General features: G+C 32.3%; 2 protein-coding genes across 2 annotated transcripts; both read left to right on the top strand.

The window, feature by feature from the left end:
- The first annotated feature begins 8690 nt into the window (after positions 1-8690).
- Positions 8691-14647, top strand: LOC131623316 (ABC transporter C family member 8-like). Its single transcript, XM_058894321.1, has 12 exons — positions 8691-8870; positions 9070-11015; positions 11114-11434; positions 11536-11622; positions 11694-12281; positions 12358-12522; positions 12612-12906; positions 13003-13217; positions 13335-13640; positions 13738-13801; positions 13920-14159; positions 14243-14647. Exons 1-12 carry the CDS (start codon positions 8846-8848, stop codon positions 14371-14373), a joined length of 4383 nt encoding a protein of 1460 aa, XP_058750304.1. The 5' UTR covers positions 8691-8845; the 3' UTR covers positions 14374-14647.
- A 1057-nt stretch (positions 14648-15704) lies between these two features.
- On the top strand, positions 15705-23485 carry LOC131623317 (ABC transporter C family member 8-like). Its single transcript, XM_058894322.1, has 12 exons — positions 15705-15946; positions 18134-19539; positions 19651-19971; positions 20073-20159; positions 20238-20858; positions 20947-21111; positions 21206-21500; positions 21641-21855; positions 21964-22269; positions 22375-22438; positions 22605-22844; positions 22924-23485. The coding sequence occupies exons 1-12, from the start codon at positions 15922-15924 to the stop codon at positions 23055-23057; spliced, it is 3879 nt and encodes a 1292-aa protein (XP_058750305.1). The 5' UTR covers positions 15705-15921; the 3' UTR covers positions 23058-23485.
- The last annotated feature ends 4140 nt before the right edge of the window (positions 23486-27625 follow it).

Here is a 27625-nt window from a genome sequence, read left to right as displayed (position 1 = left end):
GTGTACACAACAATGCTTCAACATTATCAGATTTAAGAGCGCTTCGATACTTATCAAGTATACGTCCACCTATACTAAATGCTGATTCTGATGCAACTGTAGTGATTGGAATGCTCAAAAGGTCACGTGCCAATATAGCAAGTTTGGGATATTTACCCTCATTTGCTTTCCAATATTGCAAAACATCCAAATCAGCATATTGCTCATGATCAATTTTTTTTTCATTCAAATAAGCTTCCAAATCAGACTCTTCTCTTGACGGTTCACACAATTTACTTGTGTAACTCCCAAAATCTTGAAAGTCATTTGAGGGAATGTTTGGACTACCTCTAATTGATCTTTGTGAAGATGAAGTGCTTTCTTCATTTGAGGACTTGAGATATTCTTGAAAAAAAACTTTCAACTTATCAAAGATCAACTTTGCAACTTGTACTCCCTCATCACCTAACAACTTCACATAGCACCACTCAACAAACTGCAACTTATATCTAGGATCTAAGATGACAGCAAATGATAGAACAACACTATAAGAATTCCAATATTTATCAAACTTTTTCCCCATTCTTCTAGCCATGCAACACAATTGATTTTGTTTTTCAAACTCACTATGAACAACACATGCAACTTCCTTGATTTTCATGTGAATTCTCCACACACCACTAAAATAGAGGTTGGCGGTTGGATAAGAACTACCCGAAAATAACACCGTGATATCGTAAAATGGCTTCAAAAAATCAGCTATGGTTTTTACCTCATCCCACTCCTCGTTTGATAAGCAACAATCAAAATAGGGATCAATATCACTTAGGAGCGTATAGGATTCTCGTTGACCTATAGCAGTCTCAAGCATCAGATAAGTGGAATTCCACCTAGTAGGTAAGTCTTGACGAACTTGCTTAGAAGTCACATTTGAAAGTTGCTTTAAACAAGATGCAAACTTTATCTTTCGAGCTTCTGAGCCCCTTACATATTTCACACACAGCCTTATCTTTTCTAAAGATTCATCTATAACCTTTAAACCATCATGAACTATTAAGTTCAAAATGTGTGCTCCACATCTAACATGAAAATATGCTCCCTCGGCTATCAATCCTAATCCTGATGATAAATGTTTTTTTAATATATTCACCATAACATCATTGTTAGATGCATTATCTAAAGTAATCGTGAATACTTTTTTCTCTATACCCCACTCCTTTAACAAACTAATTAACTTCTCAGCCAAATTAAAACCGCTATGAGGTGGTGGACAATGAATGAAGGACAAAACTTTTTTCTCTAATTCCCAATTCCAATTAACAAAGTGTGCAGTCAGAACCATATATTCATCAATATTTATTGCAGACCATAGATCAGATGTTAAACAAATTTTTCCTGGAATTGACTGCAAATAGGATTTTAAGTTTTCTTTTTCTTTTCTAAACACCTTAAGAACATCAGACTTTGCAGTATTTCTAGTCATGGACTTAACATCAGGGTGCAAAAAACTAAGTAAGTTAACTATCCCTTCATGTTCAACAAAACTAAAAGGATAATTGTGTTTAACAATTACCTCAGAAATTCTTTCCCTATACATTTCTTGATTCAGTGGCGGATAAGATGATCCATTTCCTCTTCCAACACAAATCGCCGCATGTTTTTTCAAATTTGACGTGCCACCACCATCTCTAGCCATGTAAATTTTATTACAATTTTTGCATTTGGCCTTTGGGAGTCCTTCATCATCAACAAACTTTTCAAAACATTCCCAAGCTATAGAAGTTTTTGCTCTTTTCGAACTAGGGATTGAACTGTCAACTGAATCCTCAATTTGAATTACGGGTTCATCGCCATCGGTAGACATATTTGAACTTACTGCATGCAGATAAAACCAAATTGTGGATCATTAATTTCATCTCCAGTTAAAGATTAATTCAATTTGAATTCCAACTATCTACTACCACTAATATATCTAGAATCTACCACATGACTTTACTAAAATTAGGAAACTAACATAAAACAATTCAAGTTCATTCAACATTAAAGTTCAATTAAATGAAGAAAACAGAGTGCATGTACCAGCTTAATTTGAGCTTTGATTGAAACAATTAATTTAGTGTACTCTTCTATCTGCCTGCAATACAAAAGTGATTCATAAGTATGAATTTGCAACAATATTTTCAACAATAAAATGGAAATTAACAAGCATTTTAATAGATGACAATAGAAAGGCCAAAGATAAAGTTGTCCTAAGATGGGCATAAGAGTTGCCGAAAGTGCATCATGCCGTTAGCAGATAATATAGTTTAAATTAAAAAGCTAACGGAAGAGATGAATGAGAAATTAGAGATATATGTCGTGCAAACATGATTTCTGCTAAAGTAAAACAGTATGTAAATGTCAGTTTAAAAATAGATAAATGAATTCTAATGTAGAATTGAAAATTGGAGAACATATAATAACACATTTCTCGTGTTGTTGTTTTAAGTACACCTTTTGTCCACCATACAAAGTAACAGAAATATAGAGGAAGATGCTAATCATAAAAAAACCCTTTTCCATGACTTCATCTCAAATACAACACTTAAAACATAAGTCATGTAAATATCAATTTATCAAATGATTTTTAATAATTAAGATTTTTTTAATTGAGAAATTTGATTGGCAATAGTACTTTTGTTGGTACTATTCTGATTGTTCAATTTTGGTTGAAAAACACAACAAGCATTCAGTTGAGGTTAATGAACATTGTAATCCTATATGCTCTAGCTGAACTCAGGATTACGCGTAGTTATCGACAACATTAGAAACAAAACAAACAAAATCTTGAAATTCTATGCATAAAAAAACATTAAGAAAACTGATCTATGCATGCAGGCTCAACAAAACACACCAGCATTCAACAGAATTTCAATTAAATCCTATACCCTACATTTCAAAAACCATAAAAGATAACAAAGCATGTCCAAAATTTATAACAAGAGTGTGTTTCAATAGAATTGAGTATTAAAACATAAGTCATGATAAATACAACACTTAAATAGAGTAGTTTGGTAGAAGGCTTGATACAATTGCCTAGTTACGCAAAACTTGCTTTGTGATTCCTCGCATTGGAAGGTCACTTATTTTAAGCAGTAACTTTTCCATACCATTGGACGCAATGTTAATCTTTCAATCTTTCATATATGAAAACAAAAACAAAAAAAATTCAAAACAAACTTGTGCAAATGTGATTTCTCATTGTTAATATGCTGGTTTCTTCTTCTTCTTGTTCCTAGGGCCCTTAGTAAAAACGTTTCTGGCTATTGTATTTCAATTCAGGGAGAAATATAAGATGTAAGTATTCACATAATGCTAAATAAGGTTAATTTAACCGAAAATAAAGCATAAGTTTCCCTAACGCACCAATCAAATTGACTATGGTTGGCTTTTGCTTATTATCGGAGATTTCTCTCTTGCATTGTGGAATGCTGCAAAGCTAGAATTCACAATGCAACTTTTACACTAGCAGTACTCTATTGATTTTGTGTTCTTAATTGAAAATGTTGGGGAAGCCGTCAGGAAACTTGCTAAAGTTTTCAATTTCATAAAGCATTTTAGTGAAAACCATTAAACAAACTATACTCAAAAGCACCAACAAGCTAAAAATACCGAACCAATGTACCATAGCTCAATCTCAGGTACCAAGGTTATTATTCATAATGCAGTAGTATCTTAAATCTTAAACTAAACAGCTTATTTGGAGCTTATAGCACAAGTGTTTATCAAAATAAGCACTTATAAACAAACACTTATATATAAAAACAGTTTCATATTTATCTCTTGTTACATAAATAGCTTATACACAAACACTTCTAAGATATCACTACTTCCAAACAGGGCCTAACTCTACTATAATGTGGTACAAGAGCTTACTTCAATTGCTTATCCATACAGGGCCTAACTCTTGAAGTTATGAAATTGAAATTTTTTATATTTTCAGTATATATTTCAGCATAGCATAACAAGTGATAACAGAAAAAAAAACTTACAGCTATTTTAGAAAAAATGAGCATGAAGGTTCACAAAAGAAGGTTCAAGGACTTCAGAGAGATCAAACAACTTCAAAAAAGAAAACGAAACAGTGTTATTATCATACCAAGAGAAAATATAAAAACAACTCAAACCCTGAAACTTATAACATAACCATAACCACAAATCCTTTAACATGAAAAATAATAATGGGTTTCAGCATATAAATTATCTTAAATACATAGTTTTTGCGTTCGAAACGAAAATCAAACATATGAATTCCGAAACGAAAAATCAAACAATGCATACAGATCGAAGAAAAATTCGGGAAATACCAATGATATCGAGTAAGAAGCCAACGATTACGAGAATACGAAACGTTGAGTTGCGATGCTGATTTGAATTTGCGATGCTGAGATGAATTGCGATTGTAGCCCCGAAACGTTGAGTTGAATTGCGATTGTAGCACCAAAACGTTGAGTTGAATTGCTAGCTAAATGGTTTCATCAAGAAATTGAGGGAAGAAGAAATTGGAGGAAAACGAAATTAGGGTTCTTTTGGAGAAAACGTGATTCGTGAAATCTGAAATGTTTTTTTTTTCTTATTGTGTTTTAACGTTTAACAAAAGAAATTAAATATAATATATTTTTATATTAAAAAGTTTAATTTAATAAATGATAAAATAATATCCATTGGATTTATAAAATAAGATGGATGGATTGAATCCATCCATATGATTTAATGGATGGATTGGATAAATCCATTAAAATATTTTTTTGTTTAATGGATGGATTGGATGGATAAATTATAGGATGGATCGGATGGATATTGTGTTAATGGATTTTATTGCCACCCCTAATAATACATATTAGAGAAAAAAAAAACAAAATTAGTAACAATCATGAAACAACAAAGAAACAAAACAACGCAATCCTGAAATATATGTATAGCAGATCAGGATTGAAAGATGCTCTAACACTAGTAAACGCAAACTGTTGGAGGCAATCTTTTGTTATCAGTTTGTGAGATTCCACATACATGTTTTTTCACTTTTTAGTCATATTTGATTCTGATGCTTATATGATCATCGATCATATTATATTGCTGCACCGCATAATTATTATCTTCTGTTTTTTTTTTGTCATATACCTTAAACTTGGCATAATGGTGTATACTAAATTAATTTTATTTATATTTTAAAAATAATGTACATATTAATAATTTAAAAGACATAACAAAGACAATGACATTCATTTTAAATTAACTTTTATTTATTATAATGATAATTATTTTAAAACGGAGAATATCAAGACTATTATATTTATTTATTTATTGTGATTATGGAGGGACTAATCTTATCTCTTTATCTTAGTCTATACCATTTCTCATTTCTTTCTTTATACTTTCTTCTCACCCAAAAATACACTTTCAAGTTTTGTTTTGTTTTAATAATAATAGTTTGACTTTTTGTTAGAGCTGACAATGAACCAAACGAACTCGAAAATAATTTGAAATGCGATTCAAAAATTAAATCGTTGAACTAGGTTCATGAACCAAATGAGCTGAATATGAACTAAAAACTAAGTTCGTTAACTAAATGAGCTGAACTTGAACTATGCATAGGTCGACTCATTAGGTTTATAAGTCAACTTGATTATATATGAAATAGATTGCATTGACTTTAAAAGTAGATTTAAAGATTTGCTCCAAATCTTAGTCCTACATTTTCTTTTAGTCTAACGATTTTAATTGATAATTTATATTTTCAAGTGAGCAAAATATTTCTACAAACAATTATACAAATAAAATCAACATCGTATAAATTCCAATCTAATAACTTTTATTTTATTTTTAATTAAAAAAATATTAATTTAAAATATCAAATATATATAAAAAATAGACTTTAAAATTTACTTTTAAATCCGTGAAACATGCGAGTTGATCCTAACGAGATAAACATAACGAGTTGAACCGAGTTGTTCAGGAACTTCTAACGAGTCGAGTTTGAGCTGAAAAAAGTTTGTGAAGAACTCGAACTCGAACTCAAACACGACCAATTCTTAACGAATCAAGTTTGAGTTCGTGAAGAATTAATGCCAATGACATGCCCAAACCAAGACAGGCACCTCGATCTTGAAGATGGCCGAATTTGTTGAGATCCACAACGCCCAACAAGTTTCTAACCAAACCAATAATCTCTTTTTCTAAGAAACTTTTCCCTTAAGAGCCTCGAATATTCGCAACATGTGCTCTAACAATGACCCATCTGCACCTAGAGATAGATCCATCCAACTCAACACTAAGCTCCAAACAGCTTAAGAAAACAGGCAAAACAACAACATATGATCTAAATAATCTACCTCATATGAGCAGAAAACACAAAGGGAACCATTGCTATTCCATAGCCTCCCCTCCTCGCCAATTGATCCTTGGTTGCTAACTTGTCCTTTAAACACCTCCAACCAAAAACATGAATCTTCGATGGGACCTTGGATAACCACAGACACTCCAAGGCTTTAAACAGGTCAGCATATGGACCAATGGGATTCATCGCTTTGTTATACTCTATATAGCCTTCAAGAACCTGGTAATTTCCTTCAGCATTCCGAAACTAAATGAACTTGTCTCCCATGTCACTTGGACCTACATGGATCATTTACTTTGATAATTCCTGCTTCCATCATAACAACCCCCTCCATATTAGCTAATCATCTTGGAATTTCCAAACCCAAGCACCTTGAACAACGACTCCCATGTCCCTAATTGTTACATCCTTGTTCTGAGAGTGTTGAAACAGTAATGGAAAACTGGTTTATTGAATGTCAAACTAAAATTGAATTTTGTTTTAGGTGGAGACCATTAAAAAAAACAAAAATTCAAGAGTAAACCCACTAGATATGGAGGTGAGACAAAGTCTCTGCCCAACCAATTAACCAACAAACAAAAAACTTAAAACGTGAAACTATACCTTAAAAATAAGTGGTGAGAGGTTTTTTGAAACTATATCTTAAAAAACGTGAAACGTGAAACTATACCTATAATTCTTTAAATGTGATTTATATTATTTGGGTCATGCTAACGAGTGCCCCAGGGACACTCTTTAAGCATTCCATATAAAGCAAACATTCCTTAAATAAACTAGTTATTTCAATTTTCAATGTATTGAATACAAGTAATTTTAATAAAACAAACTTTGTTATTTCTTAAAAAAAGTCACATATTTCCATTTTAAAATATTAAATATAAGTATTACTTACCTTTTTAAACTCTTAACCAGTGCCCCTGGGGCACTCGTTAGCATTTCCCCATATTATTTTGTAATGAAAATATGACAATCATTTGATATAATGATCAAGTCATAAGTCATAATGATGTACTAAATTAATCTTTTTATTAATACATTGAAAAAATAATGTAGGTACTAATAATTAAAAAGTCACAACAATGATAATTATTTCTACATTAAAAATTGATAATGATATTCATATTAGAACAACTTTTATTTACCATAATGATAATCATTTAAAAACAGAGAATATCAAGTCTATTATATTGAACAAATCATATTTAACTTGTGCATTTTATATAGAAGTTTATATTTCTTATCTCTTTCTTATTATTTTATTTTATTTTTTTATTATGAGGGACTAATCTTATCTCTTTATCTTAGTTTATATCCGCTCTCATTTCTTTCTTTATACTTTCTTCTCACCCAAAAACACTCTCGAATTTTGTTTTGTTTTACTAATAATAGCTGGACTTGCTGTGTTTGTGGTTACATTTTTCTAAGATTTGGATAGATTGATCAATACAAAACTTTGTCATTTTTCAAATGTCCTGTCTTGTATTAGAATAATACTAATATTAGCACCTTATTCATGACTATAGCTCAAAGGTAGCTAATCCTTTCCCTCAATGGTCCCAAATCTATGTTTTGTCAGATCATAATATACTATCATTTAATTTTACTGGTTCTTGTAATTTTTCCAAAAAACACTTAAAAGTCACAAAAATATATACATCTAAGTATATTGCGAAGTAAAATCGAGAAGATCAAATTAATTGAGTCGAAACATCTTATATATATTTGTTTAAAATCTTATGAAAATTCAAAAATGACATCAGGGGTTCTCATCTGTATGCAACATAAACTTTTTTGCAATAAATTTCACAAAAATATCTACATATTTTCCTAAGATTTTTAGGATCTAAATTTTTTATTGAAGGAATATGCTGAATTACATCCATAAAAATGTCATGATATGGTTTTCATTATGCATTCTTGATTAGAGATATCATGAATAAATCAACTTTAAGAGTAAGTTAAAATGAACTTATCAAACCAAAATTTTCTTAAACATTAATTTTGATAGTGATATTGTGCAATCTAATATACTTTTGATTCAGTCACATGTACAGTAAGGTCTATGATCAATGTGTTTGTTTTGGAATTATATACCTAATCTTGTTGGAATTACTTGATGTACTCCATCATTGATTTGGCTTTTGAGTACGTAATACTATGACCAATAATGTTGATATCCCAAAAACTATACAATATGTAACAGTAAATATATAAAATTTGAATTTTTTATATTTAGTTATTATTTAATTACTGTTAAAATAATTTTAAAATATATTTATAAATGGAAGGAATCTTAACTTGCAAACAAATTTATGTAAGATTGAACAGCATTCAATTCAAAATTCTAAGCCTTTATAAAGTCCTATAAAACTGGAGAGTGATTTGTTAAAATGTGAAGAGCATATAGTTCACAACTCTTGGTAATAATCACTTCTATGAGCTTGTTCTCCTGAAGTGAGGACCACAAACATTCATATTCAAGCTTCAAAAATGGACTACTTTTCGAACTCAATCGGTAACTTCAATTCCTATTTTTCTTCTTCTAAACTTTAGTATCATGTAAATTATGTAATAGTTTCATGATTTTTTTTGCATCATTTAGTTTGTGCATGTGACAACTATCATGAGTTCTTAATAATGATTTCTTGTTCACATTAGTCAACTTTGTAACATTGAATAATTGTTTCTCTTTATTGGATCATATATATATGCAGGTGAATTTTCATGGATTTGTTTGAAGAGTTTTGATTTCACTTCTTTATGTTCTCAGAGAAGCTTAATAGACATTATCAATATACTCTTTCTATGTGTCTACTACTTATCTTTGATTATCACATTCATCCGAAAAAGTTCTACGAACGAAAGCCAAAGAAAATGCTGGATTTTCCTTGTTGTTTCAATCTGTTGTGGTGTTATTAGCATTGCGTTTTTCGGTATTGGATTGTGGAATCTTGTAGCTGAAGTTGATGACTCTGAGCAAATGAAATGGTTAACTTGCGTTGTAAGAGGAATCATTTGGATTTCTTTTGCGGTTTCTTTGATTGTTCAGAGAGTTAAATGGATAAGGATATTAAACTCTATATGGTGGCTATCTTCTTCTGTATTGGTTTCAGTTCTCAACATTGAAATTCTGTTACAAAATCATGCAGTTGAAACTTTTGATATTTTACAGTGGCTTGTGCATTTTCTTCTTCTATATTGTGTCTTTAAAAATCTTAGTTATTTAGGAACTCGTAGCGTCCAAGAAGATTTATCTGAGCCGTTATTAGCTCAAAGAATTGAAACTAAACAAACCGGACTAGGTCGTGCTACTTTTCTCAGTAAGTTGATTTTCTCTTGGATTAATTCGTTACTCAGTTTAGGTTACTCAAAGCCACTAGGACTTGAAGAGATTCCTTCTCTTGTTTCTGAAGACGACGCAAACATGGCTTATCAAAAATTTGTCCATGCTTGGGAATCATTGGTTAGAGAGAGGACTAAGAATAATACAAAGAGTTTGGTTCTTTGGTCTATAGTTAGAACTTACTTAAAAGAAAACATATTAATAGCGTTTTATGGATTAATCAGAACGATTTCTGTTGTAGTTTCGCCTCTAATACTCTATACTTTTGTTAACTATTCAAATAGAACTGAGGCAGATCTTAGAAAAGGTCTTTCAATAGTTGGTATTTTGATTCTCACCAAAGTGTGTGAGTCTTTGTTTCAAAGACATTGGTTTTTTAACTCAAGGAGGTCAGGAATGAAAATGAGATCAGCTCTGATGGTAGCTGTTTATCGAAAGCAGTTAAAGCTTTCTAGCTCGGCGAGGGCTCGACACTCGGCTGGGGAAATTGTGAATTACATTGCTGTTGATGCGTATAGAATGGGGGAATTTCCGTGGTGGTTTCATATAGCATGGACTTCTGCATTGCAGCTTGTTCTTTCTATTGGTATCCTTTTTGGCGTTGTTGGTATCGGTGCTCTTCCTGGTTTGGTCCCTCTTCTTATATGTGGATTTCTCAATGTACCATTTGCAAGGATCCTACAAAATTGTCAGTCACAGTTTATGATTGCACAGGACGAACGTCTTCGAACTACTTCAGAGATTCTAAATAGTATGAAGATCATTAAGTTACAATCATGGGAAGAAAAATTCAAGAACTTAGTCGAGTCTCTACGTGATAGAGAGTTCATATGGCTGTCTAAGGTGCAGATCTTGAATGCTTTTAGTTCATTTCTTTATTGGATGTCTCCTACAGTTGTTTCTGCTGTTGTGTTCCTTGGATGTGCTGTTACCAAGAGTGCACCATTGAATGCTGAAACTATTTTCACAGTTCTTGCAACATTGAGGAACATGGGAGATCCTGTTAAAATGGTCCCACAGGCTCTATCCATTATGATTCAAGTTAAGGTTTCCTTCGATCGTCTTAATAACTTTTTGCTTGATGAAGAACTAAACAGTGATGATAGTGAAAGGAAAGATAAGCAATGGTTGGTTAATGCTGTGGAAATTCAAGATGGAAACTTCATTTGGGATCATGAATCTGCGTCTCCAACTTTAGTAGATGTGAATTTAGAAATCAAATGGGGACATAAAATTGCAGTTTGTGGACCAGTTGGAGCTGGAAAATCATCACTTTTGTATGCAATACTAGGAGAGATTCCTAAGATCTCCGGAACTGTAAGTTTCTAATATAACATATTTAGATTTTGTATCATGCAAAATTCATATGAATAAACACTTTTCCGCCATATAATATTTCACTATATGGAAAACAGGTTAATGTAGGTGGCACTCTTGCATATGTTTCCCAATCTGCATGGATCCAAAGTGGAACGGTTCGAGATAATATACTCTTTGGCAAGCCAATGGACAAAACAAGATATGAGAAAGCAATCAAAGCTTGTGCCTTAGATAAGGATATCAATGATTTTAGCCATGGCGATCTTACAGAAATTGGTCAGAGAGGGATTAACATGAGTGGAGGACAAAAGCAAAGGATTCAATTAGCTAGAGCAGTCTACAACGATGCTGATATCTATCTTCTTGATGATCCTTTCAGTGCAGTTGATGCACATACAGCTGCAATACTATTCAATGTAAGCGAATATCACTTTTATCATGTTAATTAATTATTCATAGTTAAATTCTTGTCCTCATTTTGTTATATCAAAAACTAACTGCATCTACGATATTATAGGACTGTGTCATGACTGCTTTAAGAGAGAAAACGGTCATTCTTGTCACTCATCAAGTGGAGTTTCTATCAGAAGTTGATACTATCTTGGTAAAGTATTTCATTAAGATGCCTATTATATTACATTTGAAAATATTTAACATGTTGAACTTAAATTATAGGTAATGGAGGGAGGAAAAGTTATTCAATCAGGTAGTTATGATAATCTCCTGACATCAGGAACGGCCTTTGAATTACTTGTAAGTGCTCATAATGACACAATTACAGAGTTGAATCAAGATAATGAAAATAAAAGAGGTTCTGAAATTGAGGTTCTGTCGTCTAATCCTCAAGACTCTAATGTTGGAGAGATTTCTAGTCCAATTGGCGCACAGCTTACACAAGAGGAAGAAAAAATGGTTGGTAATGTTGGATGGAAGCCATTCTGGGATTATATTACATATTCCAAAGGGACACTCATGTTGTGTTTCATCATGTTAGTACAATCTGCTTTTCTGGCTTTTCAAACTGCATCAACCTTTTGGCTCGCTATAGCCATCGAAATTCCAAAAGTAACCAATGCCACCTTGATCGGAGTTTATGCATTAATTTCTTTTGCTAGTACCGCTTTTGTATTTGCAAGGTCTTACTTGACTGCACTTCTTGGATTAAAAGCTTCTACTGCTTTCTTCTCAAGCTTCACTACAGCTATCTTCAATGCTCCAATGCTTTTCTTTGATTCAACTCCTGTGGGAAGGATTTTAACTAGAGTAAGATTTTTTTTCCATTCATTACTATTTCATAACCCCTCATAGTTAGACCAATAATTTCTTATCTCTTGCGCAGGCTTCATCCGATTTGAGTATTTTGGACTTTGACATACCTCCTTCCATCACCTTTGTAGCATCTGTAGCAATTGAAGTTTTGGTAGTTATTTCAATAATGGCTTCAATCACATGGCAAGTTCTCATTGTTGCTGTTCCTGCAATGGTTGCATCAATATACTTTCAGGTTATCCACTTTCCAATCTTTCTTGTTTCTTATTCTCTTACAAAGGTTGATAATTGAGCTAGTATCTTAATTCTTTTTGTTCTTAACAGCAATATTATCAAGCCACTGCAAGGGAACTAATACGGATCAACGGAACAACCAAAGCTCCGGTCATGAATTTCGCTGCTGAGACATCACTTGGAGTGGTGACTGTAAGAGCATACAACATGGTAGACAGATTTTTCCAAAACTACTTAACACTTGTGAACACAGATGCTTCATTGTTCTTTCATTCCAATGCTGCAATGGAATGGGTAGTTTTAAGGATTGAAGCACTTCAAAGTTTGACTGTCATCACTGCATCTTTGTTGATCATTCTACTTCCTCACGGATACGTATCCCCAGGTAACAATATAGTACCTCCGTCACTAATTATAAGTTCCTTTTCGAACTAAAATTTCTCTAAATACAAATACAATGACAAGATTTTGTTCTGTGCAGGGCTTGTGGGAGTGTCTCTTTCCTATGCTTTTAGCTTGACAGAAGCCCAAATATTTTGGAGTAGATGGTTTTCAAACTTATCTAACTATATTGTCTCTGTTGAAAGAATCAAGCAATTCATTCACGTACCAGCTGAGCCTCCTGCTATTGTGGATAATAACCGACCACCATCCTCGTGGCCTTCGAAGGGCAGGATTGATCTTGAGGACTTAGAGGTAATTTTTCATCCATGTCTTCATTTCCAACTCAACTTTCAACGTTGTCGCCTGTTTTTTCGTGACAACTAGACAGAATATTTTTGTATGATAGCTTCTTTTTTATGTTGGTTTCAGATAAGATACCGTCCTAATGCTCCATTAGTCCTTAAGGGAATCACTTGTACATTCAAAGAAGGGAGTAGGGTAGGAGTTGTTGGAAGGACAGGAAGTGGAAAAAGCACACTTATAAGTGCTTTATTTCGCTTAGTTGAGCCTTCAAGAGGTGATATTCTCATTGATGGGATGAACATCTGCTCAATGGGGTTGAAAGATTTAAGAATGAGGCTAAGCATAATCCCTCAAGAACCAACTCTTTTCAAAGGCAGCATTAGGACAAATCTGGATCCTCTAGGCATGTACTCCGACGACGAAATATGGAAGGTGAATGAGCTAACTTTACAAATGGTAGAAAAATATGTAACTACTAAATTTTAATTATTACATGAGCCATTTCGTTATATTTGATTCACATGTTTAGGCTGTCGAGAAATGCCAGCTTAAGGAAACAATCAGCAAGCTACCAAGTCTCTTGGACTCTTCAGGTAAATCTTTGGCAACAATCTATTGCATATAGCATACTCTTTCAGCATATGTGATCATTATTGAGTTTTATTATATGATATTGCAACGAACAAAGTGTAATTCTGATAAGTTTTGCAGTGAGCGATGAAGGTGGAAACTGGAGCTTGGGACAAAGACAATTGTTTTGTCTTGGAAGAGTTCTACTTAAGAGAAACCGAATTCTTGTTCTGGACGAAGCTACGGCCTCCATTGACTCGGCTACAGATGCCATTTTACAAAGAGTAATTAGACAAGAATTTGCAGAATGCACCGTTATAACGGTTGCTCATAGAGTTCCAACTGTAATAGACAGTGACATGGTCATGGTCCTCTCTTATGGTATGCTAATTCCTTAATCTTCTCTACTATTGTTTTCAAGTACTATTTTTTGCCTCATAATATTTGGCTGGTTATTATTGAAGGGAAAATGGTGGAATATGATGAGCCTTCAAAGCTAATGGACACCAACTCTTCATTCTCTAAGCTGGTAGCTGAATATTGGTCCAGCTGCAAGAAGAATTCATTCCCAAATATTAGTAGGCAGCAACAATGAGTAATGGCTTAATGGAAAATAAAAATTATAAATAAGCTGAAGAAAAATGGTTCACATCCTAGTATATATAAAATAAATGTATTAGACCCTAAACATAGGTATTATGGAGATGTTGCTCAGCAGATTCATTCAGGATTATTTTTGCTGCCTAAGAAGCTTGTCCAGAACTCTCATCTTGTGTAAGGACAATCATTATCAAAGACAAAATTAGATTCTTTAAGGAGGTTGTATAAATGTTTTGCTATTTGTGAGAAGTATTGCAATTTCTTTGGTAGACTTCAGTGATTTAAATGGGTAATAACCATAACTATAGTATTAAACTATTAATATAAGGGAATTTCTTTTCCAACTTTAGGGGATTTTGGCTCAAATGAGGAAGATAGGAATTTTAATGGAGGGAAAAAATGTCGTTCAACTATCTTCACGTTTCTGAGTTTGGCTTTGAATGGTTTAACAGAGTAAAATTCAGAAAGTATAATTATGAACAAGAAAATAAATGCATTCTTTGGATAAAAGAGAACTCGTCGGGATTGGATTTCATCTACCGTAAACTAGATTAAAAGCTTTCAAATTTTTTATGCCTGTCCCTTTCTCCCTTCTCTCGACACACTCTATCACATTGGATCTAATTAATTTTCTTAGTTGCCTCACTTGCACCCAATGAATTTTTTTTAGTTATATATGATAAGTTGTATATGGGTTGTTATTAGTTATGATGCCAAATGAACATAACAAAAGTGATTACGAAGTTAATTCAATTTTTAGTTTTTCAATTGCTTTAAGTATATAAATACTGCTATTAAATGACTAAGTGAACAAAAATAATAGTATTACGCATTAAAGGAGTTAAAGATCATGGAGAAAAAAATAAGATAAAGCTTTTGGAGAATTTGATAGCCAGCGAAGCTTACTCCCAACCCAAATGGACAATATCAGGCAAAAATAGCATTGGACAAAAAAGAGCTCTCACAGCCTTTAGAAAAATATAAAGAGTTGTAGCTTTAGAACAGTGAATCCAAGCTGTTGAATATGTGCTATCATGTTCAATCATCGGTCCCTTACTGAAAATCACTGATTATGAAATACTCAGGTCCACACTTTGGTTATCATTTTTTCTACGGAAATTCAGAATTTATTACGGAAATATACTTTTGAATAAAATGAAGGTATAACTCATCTATGAAAAATTATGGTGTATTTGAAATATGTTCGGAAATATTTTTTTTGAATTTGAGAGGTATTTTTGGAATGACTCTCTACCACGTAAGATGGAAAAAACATTCACCAAAATATATCTCACATACAATCAGTACTCGGATTCTCACAATTAATAGGGTAAGAACTTCTACGATGATTAAGAAATGATTCAATTCGGTCACGACTTTGCTTTAAGTAGGCCCAAAAATATTAAAATGTAAAACCATTACAGCTACCACCAATTAATAAGCCTTAGATCCTTCCATGTTCACAACTCTTGTTAATACTCACAGCTCAGAGTCTATTCTGCTGAGTTGAGAAACACAAATCATTCATATTCAAGCTCCAAAAATGTCTTACTTTGAGAACTCAATAGGTAACTTTTATTCTTTTTCATTCTATACTACTTGTGAGTTATGCTTCTAAGTTATAATATTTCTTGTTTATGCATTTTGTCTTCATCTCCTTACTTTTCACACTGTTATTGGTTGAGCATGCCTGCATTCACCTATACATGAGTAATACTTGAGCATGTTAAAATTTGTATGAATAAATTTTTTTTTATTTAACATTAAGTATTTACATCTACTAAATATATTGAATAATTTTATTGAAAAGGAATTAAATGGATAATAGTCTAAAAAGTAATTAATTAAGTATATTTTTTATCACATGCATAGCACTGGAATACAATGAATTGATTTGGGGTCCAAAAAGAAAAGAAAAAGTTGCTTAAAAATATCTCATAAATTTTATTTGTCTCCAATTAATAGGAAAATATTTGACATTTTTTTAAAAAATAATTTTGTTTAGAATGTTAAAAGAGTCGTATCATTATTAAAATTTTAATTTTCAGAATACTATCACAACTTAAAAGATATTTGGAAAATTTATATAAGGCTTTAAAACCCTCGAAAACCCTCATTCAATACAATTTTTAAGTTCTCCCGTTTTATGGGGTTTTTGGTGTTATAAATAAAATTAAACCCTCCAAAACCTTCCTATTCAAAATCTTCCTATTCTTTTTACTTTATCCTTCCTATTTTTCAAAATCCTCCCTCTCCCCCCCCCCCCCCCCCTTCAAACTCGCAAACAAAACCTTAGAGCATTGACATAAATTGTGCTTGATTTGATAGTTGAAACTCGAAAGTAGTTGGTCCAATCCATCTTTAACAAAACTTTGAAGAAACTACATGCCATCCCTTAAAATAGACATGCCACCCCCATTTTATGTTATTCCCAAAACACCCCTTATACTATTTACTCAAAAAATTTATCTTTTTCGAAAAAAAATTATTGTTGCTAATATCATCAAAAAGTAAATTTCCGGTACCTTTTTTAGTCGATACCGGAAATTCTTTGTTTTTAAAAAAAAGTTTGGTATTCTTTTATCAAAAAATTCCGATAATTTTACCACATCCATTACCCGTCTCGAAAATTTCACGAATTTCCAATAAAAACCCAATACCGGAAATTTGGAATTTACGATGTGTATCTATGTGTTCTCAAGTAACAGCCTATTCCAATACAGGAAAATTGCTTTGTGTTCAAATTTTCGGAAATTGCCTATATGTTCAAACTGCTATGTGTACAAATTTTCCAGAAATTGCCTATGGGTTCGAATTTGCGGTAAATCAAAACAATTCAAATAAATATACCGGAAATTTTAAATTTCCGGTATGTAGCATCACATACGGTAAATTGGTAAATCCAACAAAATTTCCAGTACAGTATCGAAAATTTAAAAAAATATCCGATATTTTACAGGAATAATTTGATAAAAAACATCCTATTTGAGGGGTGACATGTATTAAATGGGGGGTAGCATGTAGATTCCTACAAAACTTTGATTCTAATTTAAAATACTGAAAATATATGATGGCACTATTTCTAACACCCTACACCGTAATAGTATATATACATAATACCAATTTTGTTTTTTAATAATTTATTCTCTTTTGATTTTTGTGCAAGATGATAGGCTCTAAAAGAGAACACTATCAAAACCCTAAGAAAGTTTTAAAATTCTACACTAGAGAAAAGATAAATTAAACTAATAAAAATAAACTTCATTGATTTCTTTTTTACTCTTGGTTGTGTCAAAGACACTACATATATAGTTTCCATAATGAATATTCAATTAAAAACCCAAAAACACAAAAGCCCAAGAACATACTAATAATATAAATTCAATTATTATTCCCATCGATAACAATACTACTAATATAAATTATATAATACCCTTCTATCACAAGAGCATTTTGCTTTGTAATTTATATGGTGTATAAAAAGAATGTCAAAATAGCACACCTCTTTAAAATATGTGGGTTGATATTAACTCAATTTTATAAATCAACTTATAAGTTATAACATTAAAACCATATATAGTGAGATTCTTATAACATGTACTATGTTGCTCAAACTATAAATAAATTGTTTTCTACATTTATTTATCTATTTTATTAGAGGCATGCATGCTGTTCTAACAATATTCAACTTTGAAACATGAATTAGTTGTACTCTTTGATCTATATGTTGTTCTAACAATATACATGCAATGCAGGTGAAATTTCTGAGCCACTGCTAGCTCAAAAAGTTGAAACAAAACAAACAGAACTAAGGCATGCCACTTTTCTCAGCAAATTGATTTTCTCTTGGATTAATTCTTTACTCACTTTAGGTTATTCAAAACCACTCAATCTTGAAGACATACCTTCCCTTGTTTCTGATGATGAGGCTAACATAGCATATCAAAATTTTGTCAAATCTTGGGAATCACTTATTATAAAGAATAATACAAAGAGTTTGGTTCTTTGGTCTATAGTTATAACTTTCTTAAAAGAAAACATATTAATAGCATTTTATGGATTAATCAGAACTATTTCTGTTGTGATTTCACCTTTAATACTATATGCTTTTGTCAAGTATTCTAATAGAACTGAGGCAGATCTCAGAGTAGGTCTTTCTATAGTTGGTTTCTTGATTGTCTCCAAAGTGTTTGACTCTTTGTCTCAAAGACATTGGTATTTTAACTCAAGGAGGTCAGGTATGAAAATGAGATCAGCTTTGATGGTAGCGATTTATCGAAAGCAGCTAAAACTTTCTAGCTCGGCGAGAACAAGACACTCGGCCGGCGAGATTGTGAATTACATTGCAGTTGATGCTTATAGAATGGGAGAATTTCCATGGTGGTTTCATATAGCATGGACTTCTGCATTGCAACTTGCTCTTTCCGTTGTTATTCTTTTTGGTGTTGTTGGTGTTGGTGCTCTTCCTGGTTTGGTCCCTCTTCTTATATGTGGATTTCTCAATGTACCATTTGCAAGAATGTTACAAAATTGTCAGACACAGTTTATGATTGCACAGGACGAACGTCTTCGATCCACTTCGGAGATTCTAAATAGTATGAAGATAATTAAGTTACAATCATGGGAAGAAAAATTCAAGAACTTAATCGAGTCTCTACGCGATAAAGAGTTCAAATGGTTGTCTAAGGTGCAGATTTTGAAAGCTTCTAGTACATTTCTTTATTGGATGTCTCCTACAGTTGTTTCTGCTGTTGTGTTCCTTGGATGTGCTGTTACCAATAGTGCACCATTGAATGCTGAAACTATTTTCACAGTTATTTCAACATTGAGAAACATGGGAGAGCCTGTTAAAATGATTCCACAGGCTCTATCCATTCTTATTCAAGTTAAGGTTTCCTTTGATCGTCTTAATAACTTTTTGCTTGATGAAGAGCTAAACAAAGATGATAGTGAAAGAAACCTAAAGCAATGTTCGGTTAATGCAGTGGAAATTCAAGATGGTAACTTCATTTGGGATCATGAATCTGTGTCTCCAACTTTAATGGATGTGAATCTAGGAATCAAATGGGGGCAAAAAATAGCAGTTTGTGGACCAGTTGGTGCTGGAAAATCATCACTTTTGTATGCAATACTAGGAGAGATTCCCAGGATTTCAGGAACTGTAAGTTACCAATAGAGCCTATTTAGATTTTGTACCATGCAAAATTCATATGAATAAACATAGTACCTTCAAAATTTTCACCATATGATATTTCACTGTAATGGGAAACAGGTTAATGTAGGTGGCACTCTTGCTTATGTTTCCCAATCTGCATGGATCCAGAGTGGAACAGTTCGAGATAATATACTCTTTGGCAAGCCAATGGACAAAACAAGATACGAGAAAGCAATTAAGGCTTGTGCCTTAGACAAGGATATCAATGATTTTAGCCATGGTGATCTTACAGAAATTGGTCAGAGAGGGATTAACTTGAGTGGAGGGCAAAAGCAAAGGATTCAACTAGCTAGAGCAGTCTACAATGATACTGACATCTATCTTCTTGATGATCCTTTCAGTGCAGTTGATGCACATACAGCTGCAATACTCTTCAATGTAAAGAACTATGACTTTCATTATGCTAATTAATTAATGATAATAAAATTATTGTCCTCATTTTGTTGTATCAAAAACTAACTGCATCTACGACATTATAGGACTGTGTCATGACTGCTTTAAGGGAGAAAACAGTCATTCTAGTTACTCATCAAGTGGAGTTTCTCTCAGAAGTTGATACTATCTTGGTAAAGTATTTCATTTGTATGCCTATTATATTATATTACATTTGAACTATAGTTTAACATGATTAACTCAAATTCTAGGTAATGGAGGGTGGAAAAGTTATTCAATCAGACACGTATGAGAATCTCCTGATATCTGGAACAGCCTTTAAGCTTCTTGTGAGTGCTCATAAGGACACAATTACTGAGTTGAATCAAGTTAATGGAACTAAAAGAGGTTCTGAAAATGAGATTTTGTCTAATCCTCAAAACTCTCATGGTTTTTATCTCAGTAATAATCAAAGTGAGGGAGAGATTGCTAGTATCAAGGGTCCGATTGGTTCACAACTTACAAAAGAGGAAGAAAAAGTGATTGGTAATATCGGATGGAGGCCATTCTGGGATTATATTAATTATTCCAAAGGGACATTTATGATGTGTTTGATCATATTAGGACAATCTGTTTTTTTGGCTTTGCAAACTGCATCAACCTTTTGGCTTGCTATAGCCATTGAAATTCCAAAAGTAACAAATGCCACTTTGATCGGAGTTTATACTTTAATTTCTTTTGCTAGTGTTGCTTTTGTATATGTGAGGTCTTACATTACTGCACTGCTTGGACTAAAAGCTTCTACAGCTTTCTTCTCAAGCTTCACTGCAGCTATCTTCAATGCTCCAATGTTGTTCTTTGATTCAACTCCTGTAGGAAGGATTTTAACTAGAGTGAGATTTTTTTTACTACCAATATGGGAAGAAATTTTGATTCATTTATTACTATGATTAGGCCATTATTTTCTCCTCTTTTGTGCAGGCTTCATCAGATTTGAGTATTTTGGACTTTGATATACCTTATTCCATCACCTATGTAGCATCTATGACAATTGAAATTGTGGTGATAATTTGTATAATGGTTTCAGTCACATGGCAAGTTCTCATTGTTGCTGTTCCTGCAATGGTTGCATCAATATACATTCAGGTTTATCCAACTTCCAGATTTTCTTGATTCCTTCTATGTCTAAGGTTGGATCGTTGAACTGGGAACTTCTTAATTTGTTTTTCTTTCCTAAAAGCTATATTATCAAGCTACTGCTAGGGAACTAATAAGGATCAATGGAACAACCAAAGCTCCAGTCATGAATTTTGCAGCTGAGACATCACTTGGAGTGGTTACTGTAAGAGCATTCAACATGATGGACAATTTTTTCAAAAACTACTTAACACTTGTGGACACAGATGCTTCATTGTTCTTTCATACCAATGTGGCAATGGAATGGGCAATTTTAAGGATTGAAGCACTTCAAAGTTTGACTGCCATCACTGCAGCTTTGTTACTTATTCTACTTCCTCAGGGATATGTATCTCCAGGTAGTAAGATATTCTATGTTTAAATATACTTGCTTGGACAAACACATATTTAAACTTATAATATAAAGGTCAATTAACATCTACAATGGTAAAATTTAGATCAAGCTAATAGCTTGTGGCAACTCTCCTGTTCTGTGCAGGCCTTGTGGGTCTGTCTCTTTCTTATGCACTTCACTTGACAACGGCCCAAACATTTTGGAGTAAATGGTTTTCCGACATGTTAAATTATATTATATCTGTTGAAAGAATGAAGCAATTCATTCACATACCGGTTGAGCCTCCTGCCAATCTGGATAATAACCGGCCACCATCTTCGTGGCCTTCCAAAGGCAGGATTGATCTTCAAGACTTGGAGGTAAAGTTTCATCAATGACTTAGTGTACATATATTTGTTTTCAGCTTTTTATTTCTGAAGTGAACAGAAAAATTATGTTTTGATGGCAATTTTTTACATTGGTTTTAGATTAGGTATCGTCCTAATGCTCCATTAGTCCTCAAGGGAATTACTTGTACATTTAAAGAAGGGAGTAGGGTAGGAGTTGTTGGAAGGACTGGAAGTGGAAAAAGTACACTTATAAGTGCTTTGTTTCGCTTAGTTGAGCCTTCAAGAGGTGATATTCTTATTGATGGGTTGAACATCTGCTCAATTGGGTTGAAGGATTTGAGAACGAGGCTAAGCATAATCCCTCAAGAACCAACTCTTTTCAAGGGCAGCATTAGGACAAACCTGGATCCTCTGGGCCTGTACACAGATGATGAAATATGGAAGGTAAATAAACTAGTTTTAAAAGGTCGAAAAACATGTAGCTATTAACTGTAGTAGAAATTCAATACGAACTGGTTCCGTTTGATTATATTTGGTTATCATGTTTAGGCTGTAGAGAAATGCCAGCTTAAAGAAACAATCAGCAAGCTACCAAGTCTCTTGGACTCTCCTGGTCAGTTTTTAGCAACAATCTATTTCATATAACTTACTCTTTCAACATTACTAAAACAATATGAATATAATAATTGAAACTAAACCTTCTCCTTTATATTGTTCAGCATGTGATTTTGCTACCAATAAATAAAGAATGAAAAATCAAATTCTGATAAGTTTTGCAGTGAGTGATGAAGGTGGAAACTGGAGCTTGGGACAAAGACAATTGTTTTGTCTTGGAAGAGTTCTACTTAAGAGAAACAGAATTCTTGTTCTGGATGAAGCTACTGCATCTATTGATTCTTCTACGGATGCCATTCTACAAAGAGTAATTAGACAAGAATTTGCAGAATGCACAGTTATAACAGTTGCTCACAGAGTTCCAACCGTAATAGACAGTGACATGGTCATGGTTCTCTCTTATGGTATGTTAATTGTTTAATCTTCTCTACTTTTGTTTTCAAGTACTTTTTTGTCTCATAAATTTTGGTCGGTTTATGAAAGGGAAAATGGTGGAATATGATGAACCTTCAAAGCTAATGGAAACCAACTCATCATTCTCTAAACTGGTAGCTGAATATTGGTCCAGTTGCAGCAGGAAGAATTCATTCCCAAATATTAGCCAGCAGCAGCAATGAGAAATGTTTTAATAGAAAATAAAGATTATAAATAAATTGAAAGGAAAATGGTTTACATCTCAATAGTTATGAACCCAAGAGAATAAAGGGGGGAAAACTGATTCCTGGAATTATATATATATGTAGATATTTCAATTTAGTCTCTCCCTGATATATCTATAATAATATATTAAGCCTTAAGCAGGTATTGTAGAGAATAGAGAGCCTCTCAGCAGATTCAGTCAGTATTATTTTGCTGCATAAAAATAGTTGTCCACCACTCCTATCTAGTGTTAAAATTCTTTTCAATTTTGAGCCTGAAACTGTAGTCAACTTGTTATGAACAATGTTATAAATACCGAAGTGTAGTATGCATTAGGTTGAACAAACAAAAGTTACAGATTCTGTATCAGAACAAAAGTTACTGTCATGTTTACAAATGACTTCAATTTGGTCACACTTTCAAATCATTTACTACTATCTTTGTCTTTAAAAACTTAGATGCACGATTTCAAAACTGGTTCTTTTTTTGTGGACAGTTCAAGTCAGATCAAACTAGTAATTATGTGCAATATCAGAAACTTTTTTTCAAATATATCAGTGTTCCAACTTCCAAGACATTACTAAGCGGCGAAAATTTTCTAACCAAAAACATGGTTCAGTAAGGTCGTAAGAATCCTAGACTCAGTAGACATGTAAGAACCAAGTTGATTCAGACACATTACTTATCTTTGAAGTTTTGATGATAACAAATAGAAAAGAACAATATTTCTGATTACAAACAAATAAGAAAGTATAATTAGCTTTGATCCTTGAATAAGGAAGCTCACCGTATAGCAACATCTCAAGAAGATGTCTACTAGAGTAAAACAAATGTCAAAAACTACATCATGCTATACCACTGAAACATCTCAATCAGTACAATGACAGCTTGTAAACCAGTATCATAATACTCGATATCAAGTACAATGTCAATGGTTATTCTTATAAATATTTGTCGTGAAGTTTATTTCTTTCATGCTTTGTTATATATGCAACAAATTGATCTTCTATAATTCTATGCAACAATGAACAATCATCCATAATATTTGTTAGTTGATCTCAGAATGATTCTATACAATAATGAGCAATCATTCATAATAATTTCTAATAACAATAATAATAAAACCTAATAAATCATTCCTCATAGATATGTTAACTATAGTAGTATTTACATTTATTCAAATACACTTGATAGTCGAAATTGGAGGATATCATCAGCTTATTACTAAAATTGTCAAAGAGTCGCAGCAGAAGTTTCTTTGTGAAGATGTAAGCAATTTGATAACTTGAGAGAACATGTAAAACTCACACTTCAACGTGTGCAAATTTCTCATGCACGAACTGTATAGCAATCTCAATGTGTTTAGTGTGTTGATGTTGAATAGGATTGTTTGAATGGTACATCGCGCTCACGTTATCACAATAGAATGAGGTTGCTTTCGAAATAGGACAATGTAGCTCCATATGTGAATTTCTAATCCAACATGATTCAAACAATGCATTATCTATTTCAAAGGTATCCAGCCTTCGCGCTAGACCAAAATAATGTTGGACATCTGACTCCTTACTCAAGAAGGGATGTGTGAAGTGTGGAGGTTTGAAAATCGTTGATTTAAAACAAAATCAAAGTTTGAAAATATTTTATAAAACATTTGAATCAATATGCAGTAGAAACTCAAAGTAGAAAAATTAAGTGGAAAATTAAAGAGATAAAGGAAGAGAGATGACACTGGAGATTTATTGAGATTCGGTCTAATAAAGTGTCATACTCCTCTCTCAAAGAATTGATCTTGAGACTATCCACAATTGCTTGAGAGCTTTTAGAAAGTTAAGTCCACGAACTCCCTTATATAAAAAAAATGAAGTTTTCAGGATAACTTTCCAACCAAATAATGAACAGTGGCTTGAAGTGGTTAGTATCCAATCCAAACAGCAAATAGAGCTTCGAGTTGTTAGTCTCTAAACCAAACAGATATTTTGCACATGTTGATCTCGATCAAAGACAAAATTTTGGGTTGGCTATTCCTCTGAACTGAATCACAGTTTTATACACATGCTGACCATGAACAATGACGTAATTTTAAGTTGGCTATCATCCAGACTCAACCGAGATTTATACCAGGATGATCTCAAACCTACTGAACTTTTGTACATGGCTCAAAACATAAACCGAGTGAGATTTATATCAAGATGATCTCAAGTTGATAGAGATTTTAACTACACTAAGCTCAAGAATTGTTGTGAAGATTTTTCACTGGTTATTCTTCACGAACTCAAAAGAAATATTTTCTTTTATGGCAGAGCTCACGATCTAAACAGATACTTAAACAAATCCCCCAAGTAAAACAAATATCATTTTCAATGATTTATCTCCCAACCAACCTAAGGACGGATTATTTACTCAAGAGGAAAGTTTTCTCTCGTTAAATTTATAATAATAGTCTCACCCAAAACAATATTCTCATTGAGATTCAAGAACACTCTCAAAATACTATGACTAAAATATGTGAGAAAACAAGATTAGACAATTGCAAAAAGTTCCTAATCAATTGGACACTTCCCAAAATAATGGCTATGCCCAAAAAAACATTTTTCTTTTTATGATGTTAATTAAAAAATGAGAGGTTTCTAAATGTTTTAGTGTATGTGATTTAACCTTAATACTTCCGAAAATGCCATGTTTTCTTTATAAGAGACTAATCATTAAAAGGACACGATCAAACGAGCTTTCAAACTCTCTTTGTCACACTCTAAATCTTAAATCACATATGATTATAAACCCTAACTCTTCACTTGAGAGTCCTTGATTACAGTGTTGACTTTAAAAAAATATTTGGCTTGATTCTGGGGATACTTGATCAACCATGTTATGGTCAAATCATGTGCATCTTTGACCGCTTGAGCTACCTTCACCATTTGCTTGACTTCAAGTATTATCATCATCAAAACATGTGATCATTAGAACTAAGCAGATAATAATGGACTTGTATCTTGTCATCCATAAGTTTCACCATCTTAAATTACTTCTTGATTATTCCTGAGGGCACGTAGATCCACAGATAATGTACCTTATCTTAGATCTTTATGTGTTTGGACATCCATCTTAAGTTGTCTCACTATAAGATATGAGACTATTCATGGAGGAGGGAGACAATGATATAGTTGGGATTATTTGAAGACGATGAAAACTTAGAGTTATGCAGTGCAAATTCTCCATTTTCCTTCAACAAAAACTCTATTTTGTTCAATAACAACAGTAAATTATCTTTCAAAATATTCTTAAAAATATATTCACAATTTTTATAATTCAATAAGAAATATAATATTCTCTTGGTTTATTTTATTTTGAATTATAATAAAAAAAAATTAATGTATTTCTGCATCTAGCACTCATGATAAATAATTTTTTTCTGAAATTTTGAAAATCGCATGCTCATGTTTTATAAGATTTGACATATTTAATTCTAGGAAAGCGTAAGAGAATTTCCATAAATAAAAAAGTAAAACACGATAAATAAAGTATTAATTAATTTTAGTTGATGAGTTGTTTTGATTTTGGTTATTAATATATAAAAAAGTTGTCTTAGGTAATCAAATCACAATATCAATATTTCTTCATAATAAAGTGCCATAGTAAACAAAACACGATAATATTTTTAAAATTATATTAAATATTGATATTAACAAGTAAATAACAATATCATGCTCTAAATAATATAATAATATCCATAGAAAAAAATGACAATAAATAATATAATTAACAATAACATGCTCATATAACAACACACAATTATTAACCAAAATAATTATTAATTAATGTTAAAAAATAAATAACTCTTTAAATAATACTATAATATTACACAATTATATTATTGTTAAAAAATAATATTCGCTTTAAAAAATAAATCTTTAGTGGTCCTTTTGTGGGAAAATTGCGTATTCCAATTATTCGTTTTATGAGTTCACTAAAGATCCGCTTCTTTTTCTCTCATAATTGTAATTGGTTGTAATTTTCCTTTTTTGTGCCGGGTCCTTCCCGCCTTTTGTGTAATCGGGTTGGAGAACCCCTTTGTTCTCCCGTTATTATATCTTGCTTACACAAAAAAAATTATATTATTGTTATTATTAACACCAAAATTGGAGTAAAGCACTAGTAGTTGAGTATAGAGAAATTAAACGCACGATTTAGTAGCATATAAGAGAGAAAAACTTGTATACAACTTAAATCTTTAGTGTTAGAAATAATCAATAAAAAAAGAAAATTTTAAATTTATTTAAAAATAAATTTTATTTTTTAATTAAATTTATGGAGTGATTATGATTGAATAAAAATTGTGTTGGTTGTATATAAAATCACATGTTATACTTATTTTGATTTTTCCATATAACAAAGAATGGAACTATACTTGGAATATGCTCATGAGTTGCAATATGCAAATGTATCTTATGGTACACAGTAAAATGAGTGCATTTCACACTCACAACTCACATAGCCACCTAATATAATTCTCATTTATTCCCTCATGGTTAAAGCAATCCACACCCTT

Source organism: Vicia villosa, unplaced genomic scaffold (assembly GCF_029867415.1).
Source record: "Vicia villosa cultivar HV-30 ecotype Madison, WI unplaced genomic scaffold, Vvil1.0 ctg.000060F_1_1, whole genome shotgun sequence".
Lineage (NCBI taxonomy): Eukaryota > Viridiplantae > Streptophyta > Magnoliopsida > Fabales > Fabaceae > Vicia > Vicia villosa.
This window is presented reverse-complemented; position numbering and strand designations above follow the sequence as displayed.

Bases quoted from the DNA above. Each gene is read 5' to 3' on its own strand.
- LOC131623316 (XM_058894321.1), top strand. From the start codon at position 8,846: ATGGACTACTTTTCGAACTCAATCG. The intron at 12,907-13,002 runs GTAACAATATAG...TGTTCTGTGCAG, and splicing joins TCACGGATACGTATCCCCAG to GGCTTGTGGGAGTGTCTCTT. The intron at 14,160-14,242 runs GTATGCTAATTC...TTATTATTGAAG, and splicing joins GGTCATGGTCCTCTCTTATG to GGAAAATGGTGGAATATGAT.
- LOC131623317 (XM_058894322.1), top strand. From the start codon at position 15,922: ATGTCTTACTTTGAGAACTCAATAG. The intron at 20,859-20,946 runs GTGAGATTTTTT...TCTTTTGTGCAG, and splicing joins TAGGAAGGATTTTAACTAGA to GCTTCATCAGATTTGAGTAT. The intron at 22,845-22,923 runs GTATGTTAATTG...GGTTTATGAAAG, and splicing joins GGTCATGGTTCTCTCTTATG to GGAAAATGGTGGAATATGAT.